At 43.5% G+C, this 17,433-nt stretch overlaps 1 protein-coding gene across 3 annotated transcripts in view; it reads right to left on the reverse strand.

The window, feature by feature from the left end:
* COL9A1 (collagen type IX alpha 1 chain) overlaps positions 1 to 17,433 on the reverse strand; it is an 87,832-nt gene that overhangs the window by 47,062 nt on the left and 23,337 nt on the right. For 2 of the 3 annotated variants that reach the window (XM_065911374.1, XM_065911373.1), the window contains exons 1-12: positions 16,190 to 16,267; positions 14,757 to 14,831; positions 14,451 to 14,486; positions 14,254 to 14,316; positions 8,238 to 8,291; positions 7,941 to 7,976; positions 5,619 to 5,642; positions 5,198 to 5,251; positions 3,932 to 3,985; positions 3,262 to 3,294; positions 2,480 to 2,536; positions 559 to 612 (exon numbers count right to left, since the gene is read on the reverse strand). In XM_065911374.1, the coding sequence (XP_065767446.1) occupies positions 559 to 612; positions 2,480 to 2,536; positions 3,262 to 3,294; positions 3,932 to 3,985; positions 5,198 to 5,251; positions 5,619 to 5,642; positions 7,941 to 7,976; positions 8,238 to 8,291; positions 14,254 to 14,316; positions 14,451 to 14,486; positions 14,757 to 14,831; positions 16,190 to 16,267 (618 nt within the window). Of the gene's footprint in view, positions 1 to 558; positions 613 to 2,479; positions 2,537 to 3,261; positions 3,295 to 3,931; positions 3,986 to 5,197; positions 5,252 to 5,618; positions 5,643 to 7,940; positions 7,977 to 8,237; positions 8,292 to 14,253; positions 14,317 to 14,450; positions 14,487 to 14,756; positions 14,832 to 16,058; positions 16,074 to 16,189; positions 16,268 to 16,832; positions 16,917 to 17,433 lie in introns of those variants that run through there. The other variant, XM_065911372.1, reaches the window with a different exon arrangement.

Consider the following 17,433-nt stretch of genomic DNA (forward strand, 5'->3'; position numbering starts at 1 on the left):
ACTATAAGTTGTGCTGTGGATTCCAAGTTTCTACCCAAAAAACAATAGAAGTGCTATTGCTAGCTTCCAGATGACTCAAAGCCTAAGTTATACTGCAATGAAGTCAGAAACAAACAGAAAAATTATTTCAGAACTTGAGAAGCTATAAGCCAATTATCAATTCCCTGTTTGCTTGTCTCAGCGACACTTGTCATAAAATTTTACACTTGTCATAAAATTTTGTCTGGTGGAGTGGAACAGCCAGTTTGAATAACATTTGACTATCAAAAGCATCAAGGAAAAGAGCTAAGTGTGGTTGATTAGAAAAGGAAAGCAAGGTGTAGCAACACAGGAAGGAATGAAAGTGTACGGTACTTTGTTCATTCTTTTTTTGTAACTGAACAACCTTAGGATATGATGCTTAGTCAGAATATTGATGCATCTGCTGAGAACTTTTCAATCATCATTGGAAAAGGAAGGGGCAAAAATCATGCTCTGTTATTCCTTACAAGCCCTTACAATGAAAGTCATTACAACCTCTTAATCACAATGTACCCAATAAATATTCCTTGTCCTTACCTTGTGACCTTGTCTTCCAGGTTCACCAATCTCTCCTTTAGCTCCTTTGTGACCCTAGCAAATGCAAAAATGCTTAAGTAGAGAAGTAAATAAATGTGTTGGATTTGACACAGAAAGTGGTCAGATGGCTCATAAAGTGACCTTGCTCCCCTATATGTAAGCCAACGTGCTGCTAAGAGAAAGGTTATGTCACAAAGAAATGACAGCCTTAGAAGAATTTTAGAATGACATGTGTACTACACGACTGTATATGACAGGTATCAGTTTCAGTTATCAAACTCTGTCCTGGAATAACAAATCCTCCAGTACCTAGGTCAGTAACTAGATAATGACACTGCCTGCTGGTGCCTAGAGCCCTTCTTCTCCAACTTCCTCTCACAGCTGGGCCAAAGTGACGATATGTCCTCCAACATCAGTAACTCACTCTCCAGACGTGGACCACTGACCCACCAGACCAGCTGCCCCCTGCTCTCCGGAGCCTCCTCTGAAAACCCTCTTCCTCCTCTGCACCCATGGCCTTACTCAAGGCAGAAGAAGGGCTTCCCCAGATGTAGAACTTTCTGCCCTTCTTCTGCGCAGTTTAAGTACAAATTCAGTTCAGTTCAGTCGCTCAGTTGTGTCCGACTCTTTGTGACCCCATGGACTGCAGCACACCAGGCCTCCCTGTCCATCACCAACTCCCAGAGTTTACTCAAACTCATGTCCATCAAGTCAGTGATGCCATCCAACCATCTCATCCTCTGTCATCCCCTTCTCCTCCTGCCTTCAATCTTTCCCAACATCAGGGTCTTTTCAAATGAGTCAGTTCTTCTCATCAGGTGGCCACTTCATTATCAGTCCTTCCAGTGAATATTCAGGACTGATCTCCTTCAGGATGGACTGTTTGGATCTTGCAATCCAAGGGACTCTGAAGAGTCTTCTCCAACACCACAGTTCAAAAGCATCAATTCTTCGGTGCTCAGCTTTCTTTGTAGTCCAACTCTCACATTGACTAGATGGACCTTTGTTGACAAAGTAATGTATCTGCTTTTTAAGTGCAAATAGACATCTATAAACAGCAGTCAGCAAAGACTGCAAAGCACAAGAAGAAATTTCCATCTTTCATTGTCAGGACGCCTGTCCTAACAGTTTGGATCAATAACATGAGATAAACATGAAATAAACATTCCAAAAATTTTCTATCAGTTTTGTCCTAAAAACCCTTCTTGTTCCCAGGGTTCAAGTTTCCATGAAAAATAACACACCCTTCGAGGTCCACGTCTTCTGCATGGTGGGCGCACACCCAAGCTAGCCTCAGAGAAAACTGCAACGGGAAACTCAGTGCCTCAGAGTCTTTAGGATCTTGGCACAACTCCCCCAATCTGGAATTTTTCAAAATCATTTCAGACTCATAGAGTAGAGAGAAAAAGTCGATTAACCCCAGCATTTGGTATTTATTTCTTTATTTCCAACGGGCAATTTTGAAGCAATTATGATGGCAGAGTGAGAGAAAAACACTTTTGAAAGTGTTTTTTTTTTTCCTCTATTTTGCACAGTTTTTCCAATTTCTTTTTAACTAAAACAGTTTGAAATACATTATATGTACGGTCCTTGGCCCCTGCCTCTCACTATTGGAGTAAACTTCTGAACCTTCACCTGGTGTTCTAGAGTCTCTCAATCCAGTGCATTTCATTGATATTTCTTCCCTGAGAAACAGAAGCCCTGAATAGACAAGTATCTCTGTCTTGGGAGCTGTCAGCGTACCAGCGGGAACTTCCAGGACTGAAAAAGGACTACAAAGCCACTGAACAAGCGACACAGACTTGCCTGATCCATCAGAGTGTGGTCCTGGCACGAGCAAGGTCAGTGCTTCAAGGAAAGCCTCTTTTTCGTATAGATAATACTCGTGAAGATAGAATACAGACAGACAGTATGGTCTTACCCTCATGCCTGGCAGACCTGGGTATCCCGAACGACCCGGTGGGCAGGAATTGGGACACTGCCAGAGAGACAGAAAGAGAGTAACCAAGAGCCTCTGCTTCGTGATAAAATGATACATCCTTTAGGGTTTCCAGCTGCAGAATCCCAGTGCAAGTCTATTCATTAAATAACTGCGGCTACTCTTTCTTTTTTTAATTTACTTTTAAACTCAGAAATATTCCTAGCTTACAGAAACATACAGAGAACATAACAAACCCTTTCCCCACGTATCCACCATCCAGATTTAATTAATACTACTATTTTGCCATATTATTTCAGATTCAACTTGTTCAAGAAAGAAAACATTTACAGACCAACCTCCCCCACTCCAATCCAACAGCTCAGTCCTAAAGGTCACGTTGCCCCCAACAAATGGACCAAAACTGCATTTAGTGCAGTTTTCCTACACTGTTTGAATATCCGTTTATGAGTAAAACAAGCCTCAGAGAGCATTATTGGACTTCGACCTTCTAAAATTGGAATGCTCTGGTGAAAAGCAGGTCTCCTCCATAAAGTAAAAGAGATTGTGGAAAAAGAAAGATAATTCCATAATGAAAAAGTTAGTGTGAATATGTATAAGTGACCAGTCCACCAGTACAACAAAGTGCTCTGCCATCTGAGTAAAATAAAACATGAAAATACACCTTATTCTAGCAAGATCATCTTAAAGAGAATTCATCTTCTAAAGAGAATTCCTGGACTTTTGACTTAAAACTGTATTTTATTCAAAGGAAAATGTCTTACCAATGGATCTCCATCATGAAAGCCAATTGTTCCCTAAAGTAAAGAAAATGTGAAAGTTAAGAATATAGTGAAATATTTAATTCATCCTACTAATAATAAAATGTTCATTTGACAAATATAGCATTTTTTCAATAAGCTATAAGGAATAAATAGCCTAAGATATGCTAATATTCTAGAAACTTCACTCATGGGTCTTTTCTGTTTGGAGAAATCTAAATTTTAGTACAATATTTCTTTCACAGGATTGAAGAGAAAGTAAAATGGCAGAATAGAAAATATGGAGAATTCTGAATCATAAGTTAAAAGTATGGATTATCTCCCAATTAACCTCATTTTTTAAACTGCTCATTGTATAAATCCTTCACAAAAACTAGTTCATTTGAAAATGTTCCTTTTATGTGTCCAAGTTTTGAGCATTTGAGAAGTCAAAAGCCTCAAAGCACTTCAAACATAATGCGTAAACCATTCCCTTGAAAATCATCGTTCAAATTATTGTGATTTCTCAACTATACTGGCCTTAAAAGACCATGCTCTGAATGAGTGAACATATCATAGCCATTTTGAAATTTTAGGACAATGATTCAATTTAAAAATCCTTTCATTTTTGGTTCTTAGGATTCTACAATCCCAACTTTCAGACACAGAGAAATTCAAACTGCAAATAACTTACACTGGGTCCTGGGGGGCCAGGGGGGCCCGGTGGTCCTCTTTTCCCAGGATCGCCCTAAGTTATTTGAAAATTGTGACACAGTGGTTATACACACGTCAAAACACACTGCACAAAAAGGTGAGGTATGAGAAACTGACATTCCTACAAACCCTACAGGGCTCAGCCCGCATAGACCTGCCACCAAAATTGATGGGTGACCCGCAGTCCAATTAGTTCCACAAAGTTAGAAGAATAAAGGAGTTCCAGCCTCATCAAAACAATAAGAGAAGGCGGAGAGAGGCTTGGGGGAAAAGAGCCAGTTCTCTATACACAGATCACTTTACTCTGGAAACACTGCGCATTTTTCCAGTTGATTTTCAGGGGAACCAGAATAGTTGACACTGCCAGTACCGCCCAGCTAAGGGCAGCTCACGCCTGCCTGAAACTATAAACAGGAAGGCAACCTCTGCAGGGCCAGTCAGCCCTGGACTCTGCACCCAGAAACTGTCCCTCACTGTCACTGCACGCACTTGAGCAAAGATGGCTAAATACGCCATTCAGATGAAAGTGGATTCCAGTTAGAATCACCAGCGCTTCCTCCTCGCACACCTTTTCCTTCTAATATTCTATCATAAAGCAAAAACACCTTACAATCTACTTTGAAATCATTTTATACGCATTCTTGCATTCAGTAAATAAATTTGTCAAACAGCAGCACCTACAGAGAAGCTAAAAAGGTATATATGTGGCTCCCGCTTTCAACGGATTTACTATTATCAATTCCTCAGATAACATCACTACTTCAAGATTTTTGAAATATTTATTAAATATTAACATCAATTTCTTCCATGAAGTTCAGCTCTCTATTGATTAAAGTTCTGTTGGTTCGATTATGATTTTACAGTGCTAACATAAATGTACACGGGAATGATTTTAGACTATTCACTCATTTCATACAGAGGAACTGATAACAAAAGTTTGGACCCCAATCCCAACTGAGTTTGTAAAATGAAGGTGACAGTTCTTGGCTTAATCACTAATTCTAGAAGCTGGGAAGGAAAGTTCAGCTGAAAACTCTGGGGAAAAAAATTAAAATCACTCTACAGAAATGAGATGGCGTTATTACCCTGGTCCTCATCAGTATTATAAACTGGAATTAAACTTATCTGCCATTTCCTGGATTTGCAGGGGGAAACATACACAGGGCAATTTGCCATCCCCAGTAACATCTTCTATTAAGTCAACAAACATCTGTCAACGTGCTGTGTGTGTGTATGTGGTACTCACAATCGGTCCAACACGGCCAAGCTCTCCAGGGAGTCCTGCTCCCCCAGGAGGACCCTGAAGTCAACAAATTAGAGGGACATGGTGACTTATGATGCTTTCACAATTTATGACAAGTGATACCAAATACAATAAACGATTGATCAGAATGATGTATCTGTGCTAGCTTTGGCTTCCAATGAGACAACTCATCTGACCAAAGAGTAACTACTTAAAATGGAAATTCCTTACCTTAACAGAAATTTCTTAAATTAATACAATATTTTTAGTAGAATAGGGGTGCTGTCATAGTAGCCACCTAAGATCCCTAAGGGAGGGCCCTGTCAACACCACTGGTAGAGTGCAAACTGGAGCCTAAGGTTGGGATCTGAGAAACGGGCCACTCTTATAGACTCCGTAAAACAAACCAGCAGACGATACTTACAGGAGGTCCAGGAATACCACGGCCCTAAAAGGTTAAAATAAAAGTTGTTATGATACAGGACCCATACTTCATGTAAATTCAGTAGTTACAGAAGTAACTACAGAAGTTACTTCTGTAAATACAGAACTAACTCAGTTCTAAAATGAACTACAGAGTCTATCACCAAATGAACGTAAGATGCTCATTCGAAAAGAAAGGACTGGGTAGAGAAAGCAAACTCGGCTCCACTTCTAAATGAAGAAGCTTGCTTCAGCTCCTCAAATGTTCTTTCGATGTCTAAGCTAACTGGTAGTATTTTTTTCAAACTTTTTTTTTTTTTTTTAAAGAAAAGCAAAGTAAAGAAAACCACTCCAATATTCTTGCCGGAAGAATCCCATGGACAGAGGAGCCTAGCAGACTATAACAGTCCATGGGGTCGCACAGAGTCGGACATGACTGAGAGATTTAGCACAGCAAGTAAAGAAGTTATCCATGCTTGCTGTCAGGAGAATTTACCATTACTCACAAAGAGCCACATCACAACTGGACTTTTTCACATTCTTTTTGACTACAGTTTTTTACAAAATAGTGAACATGTGCTATATAGTAGGCCCTTGTTGTTTATCTATTTTATATGCAGTAGTTTCTATTTGTTCATCCCAAATTCCTAAATTACCCTCCCTTCCTTTCCTCGTTGGTAACCACAAGCTTGTTTTCTGTGCCTGTGAGTCTATTTCTGTTTGGTAAAGAAGTTCACTTGTAGCATATTTTAGCTTCCACATATAAGTGATATCATTTGTCGTGATTTATAAGAAACTGACATTAAAAGTAAGACAACATTGCTCTAAAATCAATAATGTAATATTTGGAAGTTGCCCAGATATTTAGCACAGAGAGGAAGGGGAGGACCAAAGTGTTTAGGAACACATCCCTTGACAGGTAAGGCTATGTGTCCAGACACCGAATCCAGCAGAAACGGAAAACAGAACAGTGTCACTCCTGAAATGACCTGCAGTGGGATCCTCATTTATGCTGAATTTTATTTTAAAACCAGTCAGTCTGTCTCCCACTCCCTTACATTTACTATTTCTTGAGCAACATCAAACTGCGTGTAACCAGGGATTGAAACCATGCCTCCTTATGCAGCCTCCAAGCCTCAATTCCAAGCACAGGGCCTAGCACACAACAAGCTCTAACTCTGCGCTGGCTGAACTTAATAAAACTGAGCACCGCTGCCTTCGGGGCTCAGTCCCCCAGCCTTGGGTTTCCTCGTCACTCTCCTCTGTGGGCTTGAACCCCTCGTATGCACAGCTGTCTCTGACACCATATTCCTGACCGCCTGTACTTCCAGACTTTGTATTGTCTAGATAGAAATATCTAAGATAGACTTACATATTTTCTAAAACATCCATCCATATATGAAGCATCCAGGGGAATCACATCCTCTGATAATGATGTTATTATTTCTAATTATTTAGGCAGCCACAACAAGCATGAATTTCACATGAGTAATATGTTTCAATGGTAAATGGGGAGTTTTCAAGGCATTCTTTGAAAAATTACTTCTATTTGAACACTGTAATATGTGGATCAATGTGGGAAATAAATGTCATGCTTGAAGATACCAAAGTAATCAACAAGTTATTTCATTATCAAGAGACCTAGAGATTTGATGAATTTGTTTAAAGGCATCTCTATAAGATGTTGAGCTATGAGTTAAAAATGTGTGAGGAAGGCCAGCAAACTAGTCACCTCTGAAAAGAAACTTAAAATGGAAAAGATGAAATATGGCAACGGAAACAGTGCAAATAGGAAACAAAGAGGAAAAACACAGATTAATAGCAAGCAGAAAAAGGAATGAAGAACAAATAGAAAAAAAAAAAAAAAATAGCAGCCTGAGAATCCAGTTCTCCTCTGGAGAGAAATAACACAAATCTGCTGGATCGTGTAACGTGGAAGAAGACTCGCCAGGGAAGCAGGTGGGTGATAACATGGCTGGTATTTCGTTAGACATAAAACCAGTTGTGAAGAAAGTGGTGTGATGCTGAGGTCTAAACACCAAACACTTAGGTTTGCTGCTGTTACACGAGAAACAGTTTCCATCAGTGGGAACAGAGAAGGGGTTATTTCTATTAGTAAATGCCACCTGCAAACAGATGCATGTATTTTACACCATACATTCAAATTGCTCTGAAATTTTCTACTCATAGTCACAATGTTTATCATAGCAGATAAGTCATAATTTCTTTGTGATGTATATTATGTAGAAAAATAAATTGAAAAATTTCACAATGGCAGAATTTTACCTAAAGACAGATTATAAATCACTTCACATTTACTTACTGGAAATCCACGAGGTCCTGGCACACCAGGTTCTCCCTAAAAATAAAAATAACTCCATTGTACTTAGCTTTTTTAGCATGAGTATGTAAGTATGCAAACTGTATAAATATTAAAATCATTAAAAGACTCCATCTTAGTGTATGAATGCAATTTAGTTCAACTGTTATAAGACATGATTTTGGTTGAACAAGTGTATTTCAGCCACTTCACAACTAATCTGTTAATTGATTTGGAAACACTACAATAAAATTATGCTTCAGCGTTTAATTGATACCAGCAATTAGGTGGCTAACTTACTTTTTGTCCTCTTGGTCCAACAGAGCCTGGGGATCCATCAGGACCTGTTAATCCCTAACAAAGCAAGATGATATTAGAACTAATACAACATCCTTAGGCAAGCCACTAAGTGGATAACTCCATTTTATTTATTAATTACATGCAGGATAGTTTACCTATGTATGGTGCAAGTCTTTATAAAGAAAAACCTTTCTGTATTCCTACTCAAAGATAATGTCTGACATGACTTCTGACTATTATAGTTACTTTCTGTTAATAAATTGTATCCTGTTCATAACTTGCCGCTAAATGCACTGTTTATCACAGGATTCAATAATTTAGTATTTTTGTCTCTGCTTTGAAAAAATGGGAAGTAATAATTACAATGTTCTAATAGGAAAGTCTAATGGGACAACTCCAATACTTTGGCCACCTCAAAGAGCTGACTCATTTGAAAAGACTCTGATGCTGGGAAAGATTGAAGGCAAGAGGAGAAGGGGACGACAGAGGATGAGATGGTTGGATGGCATCACCTACTCGATGGACATGAGTTTGAGTAAACTCCGGGAGTTGGTGATGGACAGGGAGGCCTGGCGTGCTGCAGTCCATGGGGTCGCAAAGAGTCAGACACAACTGAGTGACTGAACTGAACTGAATGAGACAATAGGACTTGGCTTTGCCACTTAGCCACGTTATGGATCTCTTGATTTCATTTATAAGGCAAAATGTTTTATACATGGATGTCTCTGTACTCTCAAATAACATCTTGAGAGTTAAAATGTTCCTTCAATAGTGATTAAAACTAATCAATCTCATTATTGCCTTTTGGCCACCTAAAGCTCCTCAGTTATCTCCTAGCAATGACAACTGCTTATGGAAAACATTAACTTTTAAAGTTGAATCATTTTAGAGCAGGTTTCTAGGTTATCTCCTTTAGTGAAATAGCTGTATCAAATATACACTTTGATGTGTGCCACTCACTATGTGGACTCTTAAGTCCATTGCTGTAAAGCACATTTATAACATCACACATGATGCTAAAGTAGTTATTAAAGCATCACCTCCAACCATTGTTGCTCTCCCTACCAGTATTTATTTTATCATCATCCTAATATAAAATAGATATCAAACCATGCTAATACTACACGTACGTCTAAATTTCCACATCGGATGAAGACACATTTTTATCTTTTAGTTTGTCTTTACTTTCAGCTGTTGTCATTTATAATATTGAAATTATACCATACAAAATACAAATATATGTACCTATATATATAGATATATATATACATATATGCACATACACGTATATACATTCATAAATAAATAACTTATAAAACCTATTAGCAAGATTTTGAAAAAAATTAAAATGTTAATTGAGGAATTCCTTGAATGTATGAAAGTCTGACTTAAAAATGAATCACCAAAGTCCATATTTAATTTGTCAGTCTGCATAAATATCAATAAAATGCATTCATGTAACTTCTGTAGAAAACTATTTCACGAGCCACCATTTTTACATTTCTCTGCATCAATCAATTTCCTTCATAACTCCAAAGACTGAATCAAAGGAAGTAGAAAAGAATGAGCTGACAATATTAATTATTGGAAATTTACCAAAGAAGAAAGTTATTAAACACACGTGGAAGGATTTTTGACAGACTTTGATTTTCAGTCTCTCTAGTGTAATTACAATGCTCTATGCTCTTGGGAACAGGTCTTAACATCTCAGTTGCTGAGCACCCATGGTAATGGACACTGGCTTCTGTCTGTGAGCAGTGAGCCACACCCCCAGGGGCTCTCTGTAAACACATGTGGCGCAAGGGCTTTATAAACCTCAGGGCAGGTCTGACTAAAGGGACTTCACACATATACCCTCCAAGACCCGTCCTGGTTAGTCCCCCCCCACACACAGCCAACTACCAACCTTTAATCAGGGACTAAAACCACTGGCAAAGTTAGAAGACAGTAGCTACTACGTAAGGTAGAACTTCAGCTGCACAATAAGGAAGCAGAGTGGTTGGATAACCTGGAAGCTGCTTCCAGACATTTCTTGTCTCAACTGACTTCCATAAGACATGGTGAAAGAAAGAAAGAAAGTGGGGCTTCCCTGGTGGCTCAGAGGTTAGAGTGTCTGCCTCCAATGCGGGAGACGCGGGTTAGATCCCTGGGTTGGGAAGATCCCCTGGAGAAGGAAAGACATGGTAAACCACATCTAATCACGAGGAGGCTGCGAGTTAATGAGAATGTATTCTGGCATCCGATCTAGTGAACTCTGTTATGACACAGCCACGCATTAAAGCATAGGCTCCATGAGGACAGGACTCCATGTCCATCACAATCTGAGTACACTGCCCGAGCATCTAACACATGCAGCACAGAAGATTACAGAAGGCTACTGAACAGAAGACTTAAAGACTTTGGGCTAGCCTACTGGGTGGAGGGATTTCACACCTGTCCCTCCACATCATCTTCATTTTTGGTTCAAATCCCAGCTCTGCCACTTAATTCCTAGACCACTGTGGGCAAGTCACTCAACTGTATAGAGCCTCAGTTTCCTAATCTGTAAAACAGGTATAATGTTAACATCTACCTCACATGGCAACTTTGAAGATTCACTGGGATATTGTACACAGACTGTTTACAACGGTGCCTGGAACAGCAGATGCTAAGTAAATGTTGAGCTTTTCTTATCATCATTATTATGTAGTCAGATTATCTAGAAGCTAATGAAGTAACATTTCCTGCTCTCTGGGAGCTTAAAATCTCATTCAGAAGAGATTCTGCAAAAAAAAAAGAACAAGCAAAAAATCTGGGTATTAACCACAGGCACTGTGCTTCACAGCCCCCTCACATTTCTCTGATGTCTGACTATTTCCCCTTACATTGCCTTTCAGAATAATTTCTTTATTACTCACTATCCTAATCATATAACATCACAGATAATAGTTGTATACATTCAGAGGATGTTCTAATCTCTCTCCTATAAAACATAGCATAACTTAACTATAATTCATGTACTTAATTCTAATTCCTCTTTTCTGTATCTTAGATGCTATAAGAATGAAAAAAAAAATACTCAGAGCTCTTAGAGCTCACTAAGTATGCCACAGCATAAGTGCCTATAAGAGTATAAGTTATTAATGATAACAGCACAGTTGTCCTTTGGGTGCCGAGCTTACAATCAAGCTTGGATTTCTTTAATGTTATGTGTCTATAACGGAAAAGAATCAACTTAAACTAAGGAAAAGAAGAGTTTTTTATATATGTATATGTCTCCTACAACTTACATTTACAAACATATGCATAAAACTCCAATTTGCAGTCATTCTTATCTGTCAAAGAAATGACAGAGGAATATATTGCCAGTGGCAGAAAGAACTGCTTTCATATGAATGTTTATGAAGATAAGGTTCTATATGGGATAAAATTAAAGCCCACTGTATCCTGACATTTCCCACTGCTGCTTGGCAAAGCAAGCAGCCCTCACTAGTAATTTCCTTCCAGCATTCCACCACTCAGTTCAGGAGACCCAAGCCATAATCCTACAAGACTAGCTGCCATGACTCATTTACCTTTTCTGTCAAAAATCCACCTAATTCAGGATAATAACCTTTAAGCCGTGTTCTTTCCAGATTCTTCCAAACACCATCTGATTAACCATTTGTTAACATTATCAAAAAATGCAGCATGTTTGTGACTGCACTTAAAAAAGTGTTACACAAATGCAAATCAGTATAATTAATTTTTTGCTTAGTTCTAAGCATGAGTTTGAGTAACCTCTGGGAGTTGGTGATGGACAGGGAGGCCTGGCATGCTGCGATTCATGGGGTCGCAAAGAGTCGGAGCTAAACTGAGCAGCTAAACTGAACTGAACTGAAGAAATGTCTAAAATACTGGCACATGCATGAACTTCTTACTTTTTTCTCTCCTTCCTTTCTCTTTTTCTTTTTCTGTTGCTTTTCTCTGCCATCCCAGAAAATTGATTCAATGCCCTCATCAGGATCTTACAGAGTCAAAGTTCTCTGATGTAAGGAGCCTTACTATTTTACACCTTTTAACTTTGGAAATCTTATTTTGAAATGGAAATCTGTGCTATGATACAGCAATTATAGACAAAGAAAAAAGTACTTTCAATTATTAGTTACATTGTACTTCTAAAGATTTTGAAGAATTTTCTTTTTTATCCTATTTCTGTTTGAGTGTGGAAATTACTTTATAAAGTAAAACCAGACATTGTCTTTATGACTTTATGGTACTAGGGGAAGAAGAATTTGTTGAACCTGCTACAAAAGCATCATCAAACCCAGACACAGACAAGTCTAGTCCTTTGTCTGAAATTATGCAACTCAATAGTAAGACAAGACTTTAGGTCATTCATTTATGTTTCAACCATGACAAAAATTAATGATAATAATAATATAGTCATTTAATCATCCATTTTCTTTTCACATAAAACAAGGTCCAAGGTTGAAAGGAAAGCAGAAATAAATCTAACCTACTGGTTTAATTGCATTCATCAGACTTTTTTATTTGGATGCGACAATTCCAAGTAATTCACTTTGTTTCAAAGAGATGTTTGATAGCAAACAAGTTGCATAATTTCAGCTCATATTATACAAATATTAAGCGGATATTCAGTTTGCGTTGTCCAAACATTAGTCCCTCATGCACTGCCACTTTGCCTACATAGAAAGTTCAAAGTAGGGTCTTTTAAGAATAAAACAAAGTTAGTCTTCTAAAGCAATGAATTGTTGTTGCTGTTGTTGTTTAGTCCCTAGCATAGACAAATATCCCCATTATACTAATCTTGATAAAGCAAGCACATCTTAATAACCACTAACATCTAGCTATTTTTCTTTTTCTCAAAATGAAGACTCAGTCTTAAACTCTAGCCAAAAGTTCTCAGAATCTATAATCATAGGTTTTCAAGGGCTTTGATTTAGAAAAGTCTTTAGTTTGGGGAAACCATATAAGGTGATAACTTGAAGGATAACTCGAGGAGCCCAGAACGGTCTGTTTTCTGAGAGCAGAGGCCTGGATGTCACTTTACTGTGTATCCCAGCCGGGAAGTCAAGGAGTGGCCCTCAGTAAAGTCTCAATAGTCCAGTGTAGGGAGAGAGGAGAAGAGAGCCCTGAAGTCCTTTCCTCTGAAGAAATGTTAACTAGAGTCGGGTTTACCAGGCGGCTCAGCATCTGAGCTGGCCTCCCATGGAAGCAGGCAGGTGTGTGACTGGGCATGCTGGGGAGAGGCCACTGGTTCCCAGGCTTCAAGCATCCCTAGTTAGCTTGTTTCTGGCAGTGAGTGCGAACCAAGGAGACACCGATCAAAGACGGAGAGCTAGGTGGTTGTTTTTTTTTTTTTTTTTACTTACATTCTAGAAACCATGAAGCAATCAAGTCTTCTTGATGCATTGAGTCTTCTGAGCTGGATTTCTCTAGATTTTTTTTTTAATTTTTTAATTTATTTATTTTAACTGGAGGCTAATTGCTTTACAGTACTGTAGCGTTTTTTGCCATCCAGTGACAGCAATCAGACGTGGGCACACACGTGTCCGGGCGCCCAGGCTGGTGCAGGACCAGCCCCGCCCCACACTCCCTGCGGGCAGGCTCTCCCCAAGCCTGTCTTTCTGTGGTCTCCTCCTTGGGGTTTGGGGGGCTCTGTCCCTCCCTCTGCCTGCAGGCCCTTCCCCTAAACTCACTTAGGGGGTGCCGGGGAAAGGGCAAGAGCCAAGCCCCAGCACCCCGCAGTGGGGTGAGTGGGGAGTGGCCGCTGAGAGGTAGAAACGGGTACCGGCCGCTGCTCCCGGAGCAGAGAGGAGACACGCCAGTGCCGCGCCCCTGGGGGCCCCCCACGCGCCCCAGACCCTCGCGCAGAAAGCGCGTCGCAGCGCCGAGCCCGCGGGCACCGCCACGTTCAGAGCCACAGTCTGGCCTTAGCTCGGACCGCAGCCGCCTGCACGCAGCACTCTTCTCTCTCGCACACGCACACACACACACTGGGCCTGGCTTCACGCCCCCAGCACCCACTACTCACGTCGGCGCCCGGTGTGCCAGGCTTGCCTGGAGCTCCTGGTTTCCCCGGCTCTCCAGGGGGACCCTGGGCAGGGAGGGGACAGGAGGGGGAGGAAAGGAAGAGAAAACGGAGCAAAGTTGAGCCTCATTGGATGCAGTGTGATCTGCAGACCACATTGGAAGGAAGGAAGTGGAGTGCCAAGAGGCTGGTGTACTCACCGGGGAGCCCGGGGGACCCTTCGGACCGCGATCACCCTGGAAGGCAGGAGAGAAAGCAGGGCAGTGGGTGAGTGGAGGGTGCTAGGGCCCCTCCGGGTCAGGGACAGGACAGATGGTGCGGGGCTGTGATCAACCGCCTGGGCCACGGGACGCAGGACTGCCTCCCTCTGCAGTCCCCAGGCCTCTAGGCCCCACTCCCAGCCCTCACCCACGTCCCTTCCCGCCTCTGGGTAGGGGGCTTTGGGCCCCCCAAAAAATCCACCCGAGCCGCTGGGAGAGGGGCAGGGGCTGGAGGTGGACACTTACGTCGATGCCGTCGATGCCCGGGACTCCAGGGGGACCCGGCGGCCCCGGAGGACCCTGCTCTCCTGGGGGGCCCCTCTGACAAAAGAGCACACGCGGGTTAGGGGAGCACGGGGAGCACACACAAGAAAGTGGGCCCGAGCCCGCAGCCTCCCCGCAAAGACAGTGCCCCGTGGAGGCCGGGTTCAAACTCAGCGGAACACGCGGGGACCAGACTTCCAAGGAAACGCGGTTGCTTCCCCTCCTCGAGGTTCTGAACAAGGCCGACAGTGAGGTGAGAGCAGAATCTGGGCCCCCAGAGTGAGGTCCTCCCGTCTACGGAGCTTTCAACCCAACGGGGCTTGTGGAGCTTTCAACCCAACGGGGCTTGTGGGGAAGAGGGGGCCTCTTACTCAAGGGGTTGGATCATGAAGATAGTGGTCACTGAATCCCTGAATTTAATCAGGAAATGCAGGTCAGCCTTTTGGATAAAGTGAGACAGCTCAGAATCGAGGCGCGCCACCCCAGATCAACTCCAGGATGGTTTTGTAGATCTGTCTGGGTTCCGAAGAAAACTGGGGGTCCCTCTTAGGGAGAGAGTGGGAGGCCGGGAAACCCGGCGAGGGCCCGGCCTCTCTTCAGATCCTCCTCTTGGAGGTCTGTGCACCTCGCTTCAGAAAGACGCCAAATTTCAGGCCGACTCCAGGGTGTGACCCCTTTTTATAGGTCGCAAATAGCTCCGCTTTGATGGCGCTCGACGGAAGGCTGGCCTCTGAAAATTTAGACGCGTTTTAGGAAATGTGGGAATTTTAGGTTTTTTCTCTTCTGAATTGAAGGTGGGAAAAAAAGGCTTCTTTCATCAAAGAAACCTTGGTTTTTCTAAACTCCCGGTGACCAGACAGGTTACAATGGGGTCTTTGTAAGTGAAACCTCAAACGGCGCCGGGCCTCCCGCGCCCCCGCCCGGTGCGGCCGAAATTCCGAGGTGAGCCCGGGCCGCCGAGTCCACGCAGGCGGGATGCGGAGTTGCCTGGGATCGCGCCTCCCCCGGGCCGGGCCCGCCCGGGACTGGGGGCTGGGAGGGAACGGAGGGAGGAGGGGAGCACCGCTGAAAGTTAAAGCCCCGGCCTCCAGCCTCCTGGGGCGTCCACGGCCCGAGCCTGCAGTGTGCGGCCGGGTCGGTGAGGGGGCGCCCGTTCTCGGACCCTCGGGGTGTCCCCTCGGGCCTCCGCCTCCCACCTTGCTCGCCGCAGGTGCGCGGCCCGAGGATACGGCCCGCGGGATGCTCGGCGTCTCCCCGCGCTTCCCGCGACGGCTGCACCCCCGCCTCGCCCTGCGTGCGCTTGGAACACTCCAGCGCTTCTCGCCCCCGGCTTACCTGGTCGATGATCTGGAGAAAAGAAAAGAAGATGGGGGAGACAGTGAGAAGGCGGCCCCCCAAACCCGCGCACAACTTACTTGAGCCGCGCACAAGCAGAGCCCCGAGAGCAGCAGTCGCAGCCCGAGGGCCCTGCGGCCCGACGCCGCCCAGGCCATGCCCGCCGCGCGCGCAGGGGCGCTTGTCCCCGCCAAGAGCGCCCCCGGGAGCCGGGGATGCGAGGGGGCGCCGGCCGGGGAGGCGTGAGTTCCTCCTGTTTATGAACGGCCCCCGAGAGGGTCCCAGGGATTGGAGGAGAGCTGGCGGGCCAGGAGGACGGATAGAATGACAACAGTCCCCCTTAACCCTTTCCCCGCCTCCGCCCCCACGCCCCTGGGGAGCCTCTCGCGGTCCCCAGAGTCTTCTCCGGTGGACTGTGTGCCACCGAGGGCTTGAGTAGTCGACTGGCATTTTCCTGGAGAGAGGCTGGGGGCTGAGAGGTCCGGGGGCTGGGGAGGGTCGTAAGCCACCCAAGCTGGATCCATACCCCTTCCGCCGCCCCCCTCCCTCGCGCAAGTGGTTTCTACCCGCCAGACTGTGGGTGGGACCCGCGCTTCTTCTGTGTCTGGCCTATGCAGCGAAAGCCTGGACTTTTAGACGAAGAGTGAGGACGGGGCGAGTTTGCGGAGGTGTAGAGAGGTAAGCTGACTGCAAGCGGCCTTTGCAGGTAGTCTAGGGACTCACCGTGATCCTGGCTGGCAGCTCATGGCAAGTTTCTCTCCGGGGTCGCAGCGGGTCACAATGGATCAGCATCCATTGAAGTTCAAACTGGAGAAAGACAGCAGCCAGTCAGTTAGGTCTCTTTGGAGAACAGAAGTGGGTCATTTAAAAGGGAGATGCGATGGTAAACGTGGTCCAACTGTTGCGTCAGGTCATCAATTCATCTCAGCGCACTAGGACTCTTGTTCCTTGAATAGAGTTTTTCCAGGGGGAATGAACTGGAAATCCTTCCCACGTTTCTCCTATCATTGGATGTACATGACTTAGCTCTGCATTGCTCCAGCCAAACCCTAGGCAGGAAACCCACCAGGGATATTTACTTCCTATTTCTGTTCCCACCACAACCTTCAAGAGGTAGATTCTATTAAAATGAGTCTCAGAGAGAAGAGGTAACTGTTCTAGGCACAAGCTAGTAAATGTCAGAGTCTGGATGGGAACCAAGGCCTACAGAACGCCACAGAGGACATATTCAATAAGATTTCACTCAGGAAAAGATTAGAAACAGACAGCAAAGAGGTGGCACCAGGAATAAAATAGCAAAAGGAAAATTGGTCCCTGGCAGAAT

This window comes from Muntiacus reevesi, chromosome 19 (genome assembly GCF_963930625.1).
Source record: "Muntiacus reevesi chromosome 19, mMunRee1.1, whole genome shotgun sequence".
Taxonomy (NCBI): Eukaryota; Metazoa; Chordata; class Mammalia; order Artiodactyla; family Cervidae; genus Muntiacus; species Muntiacus reevesi.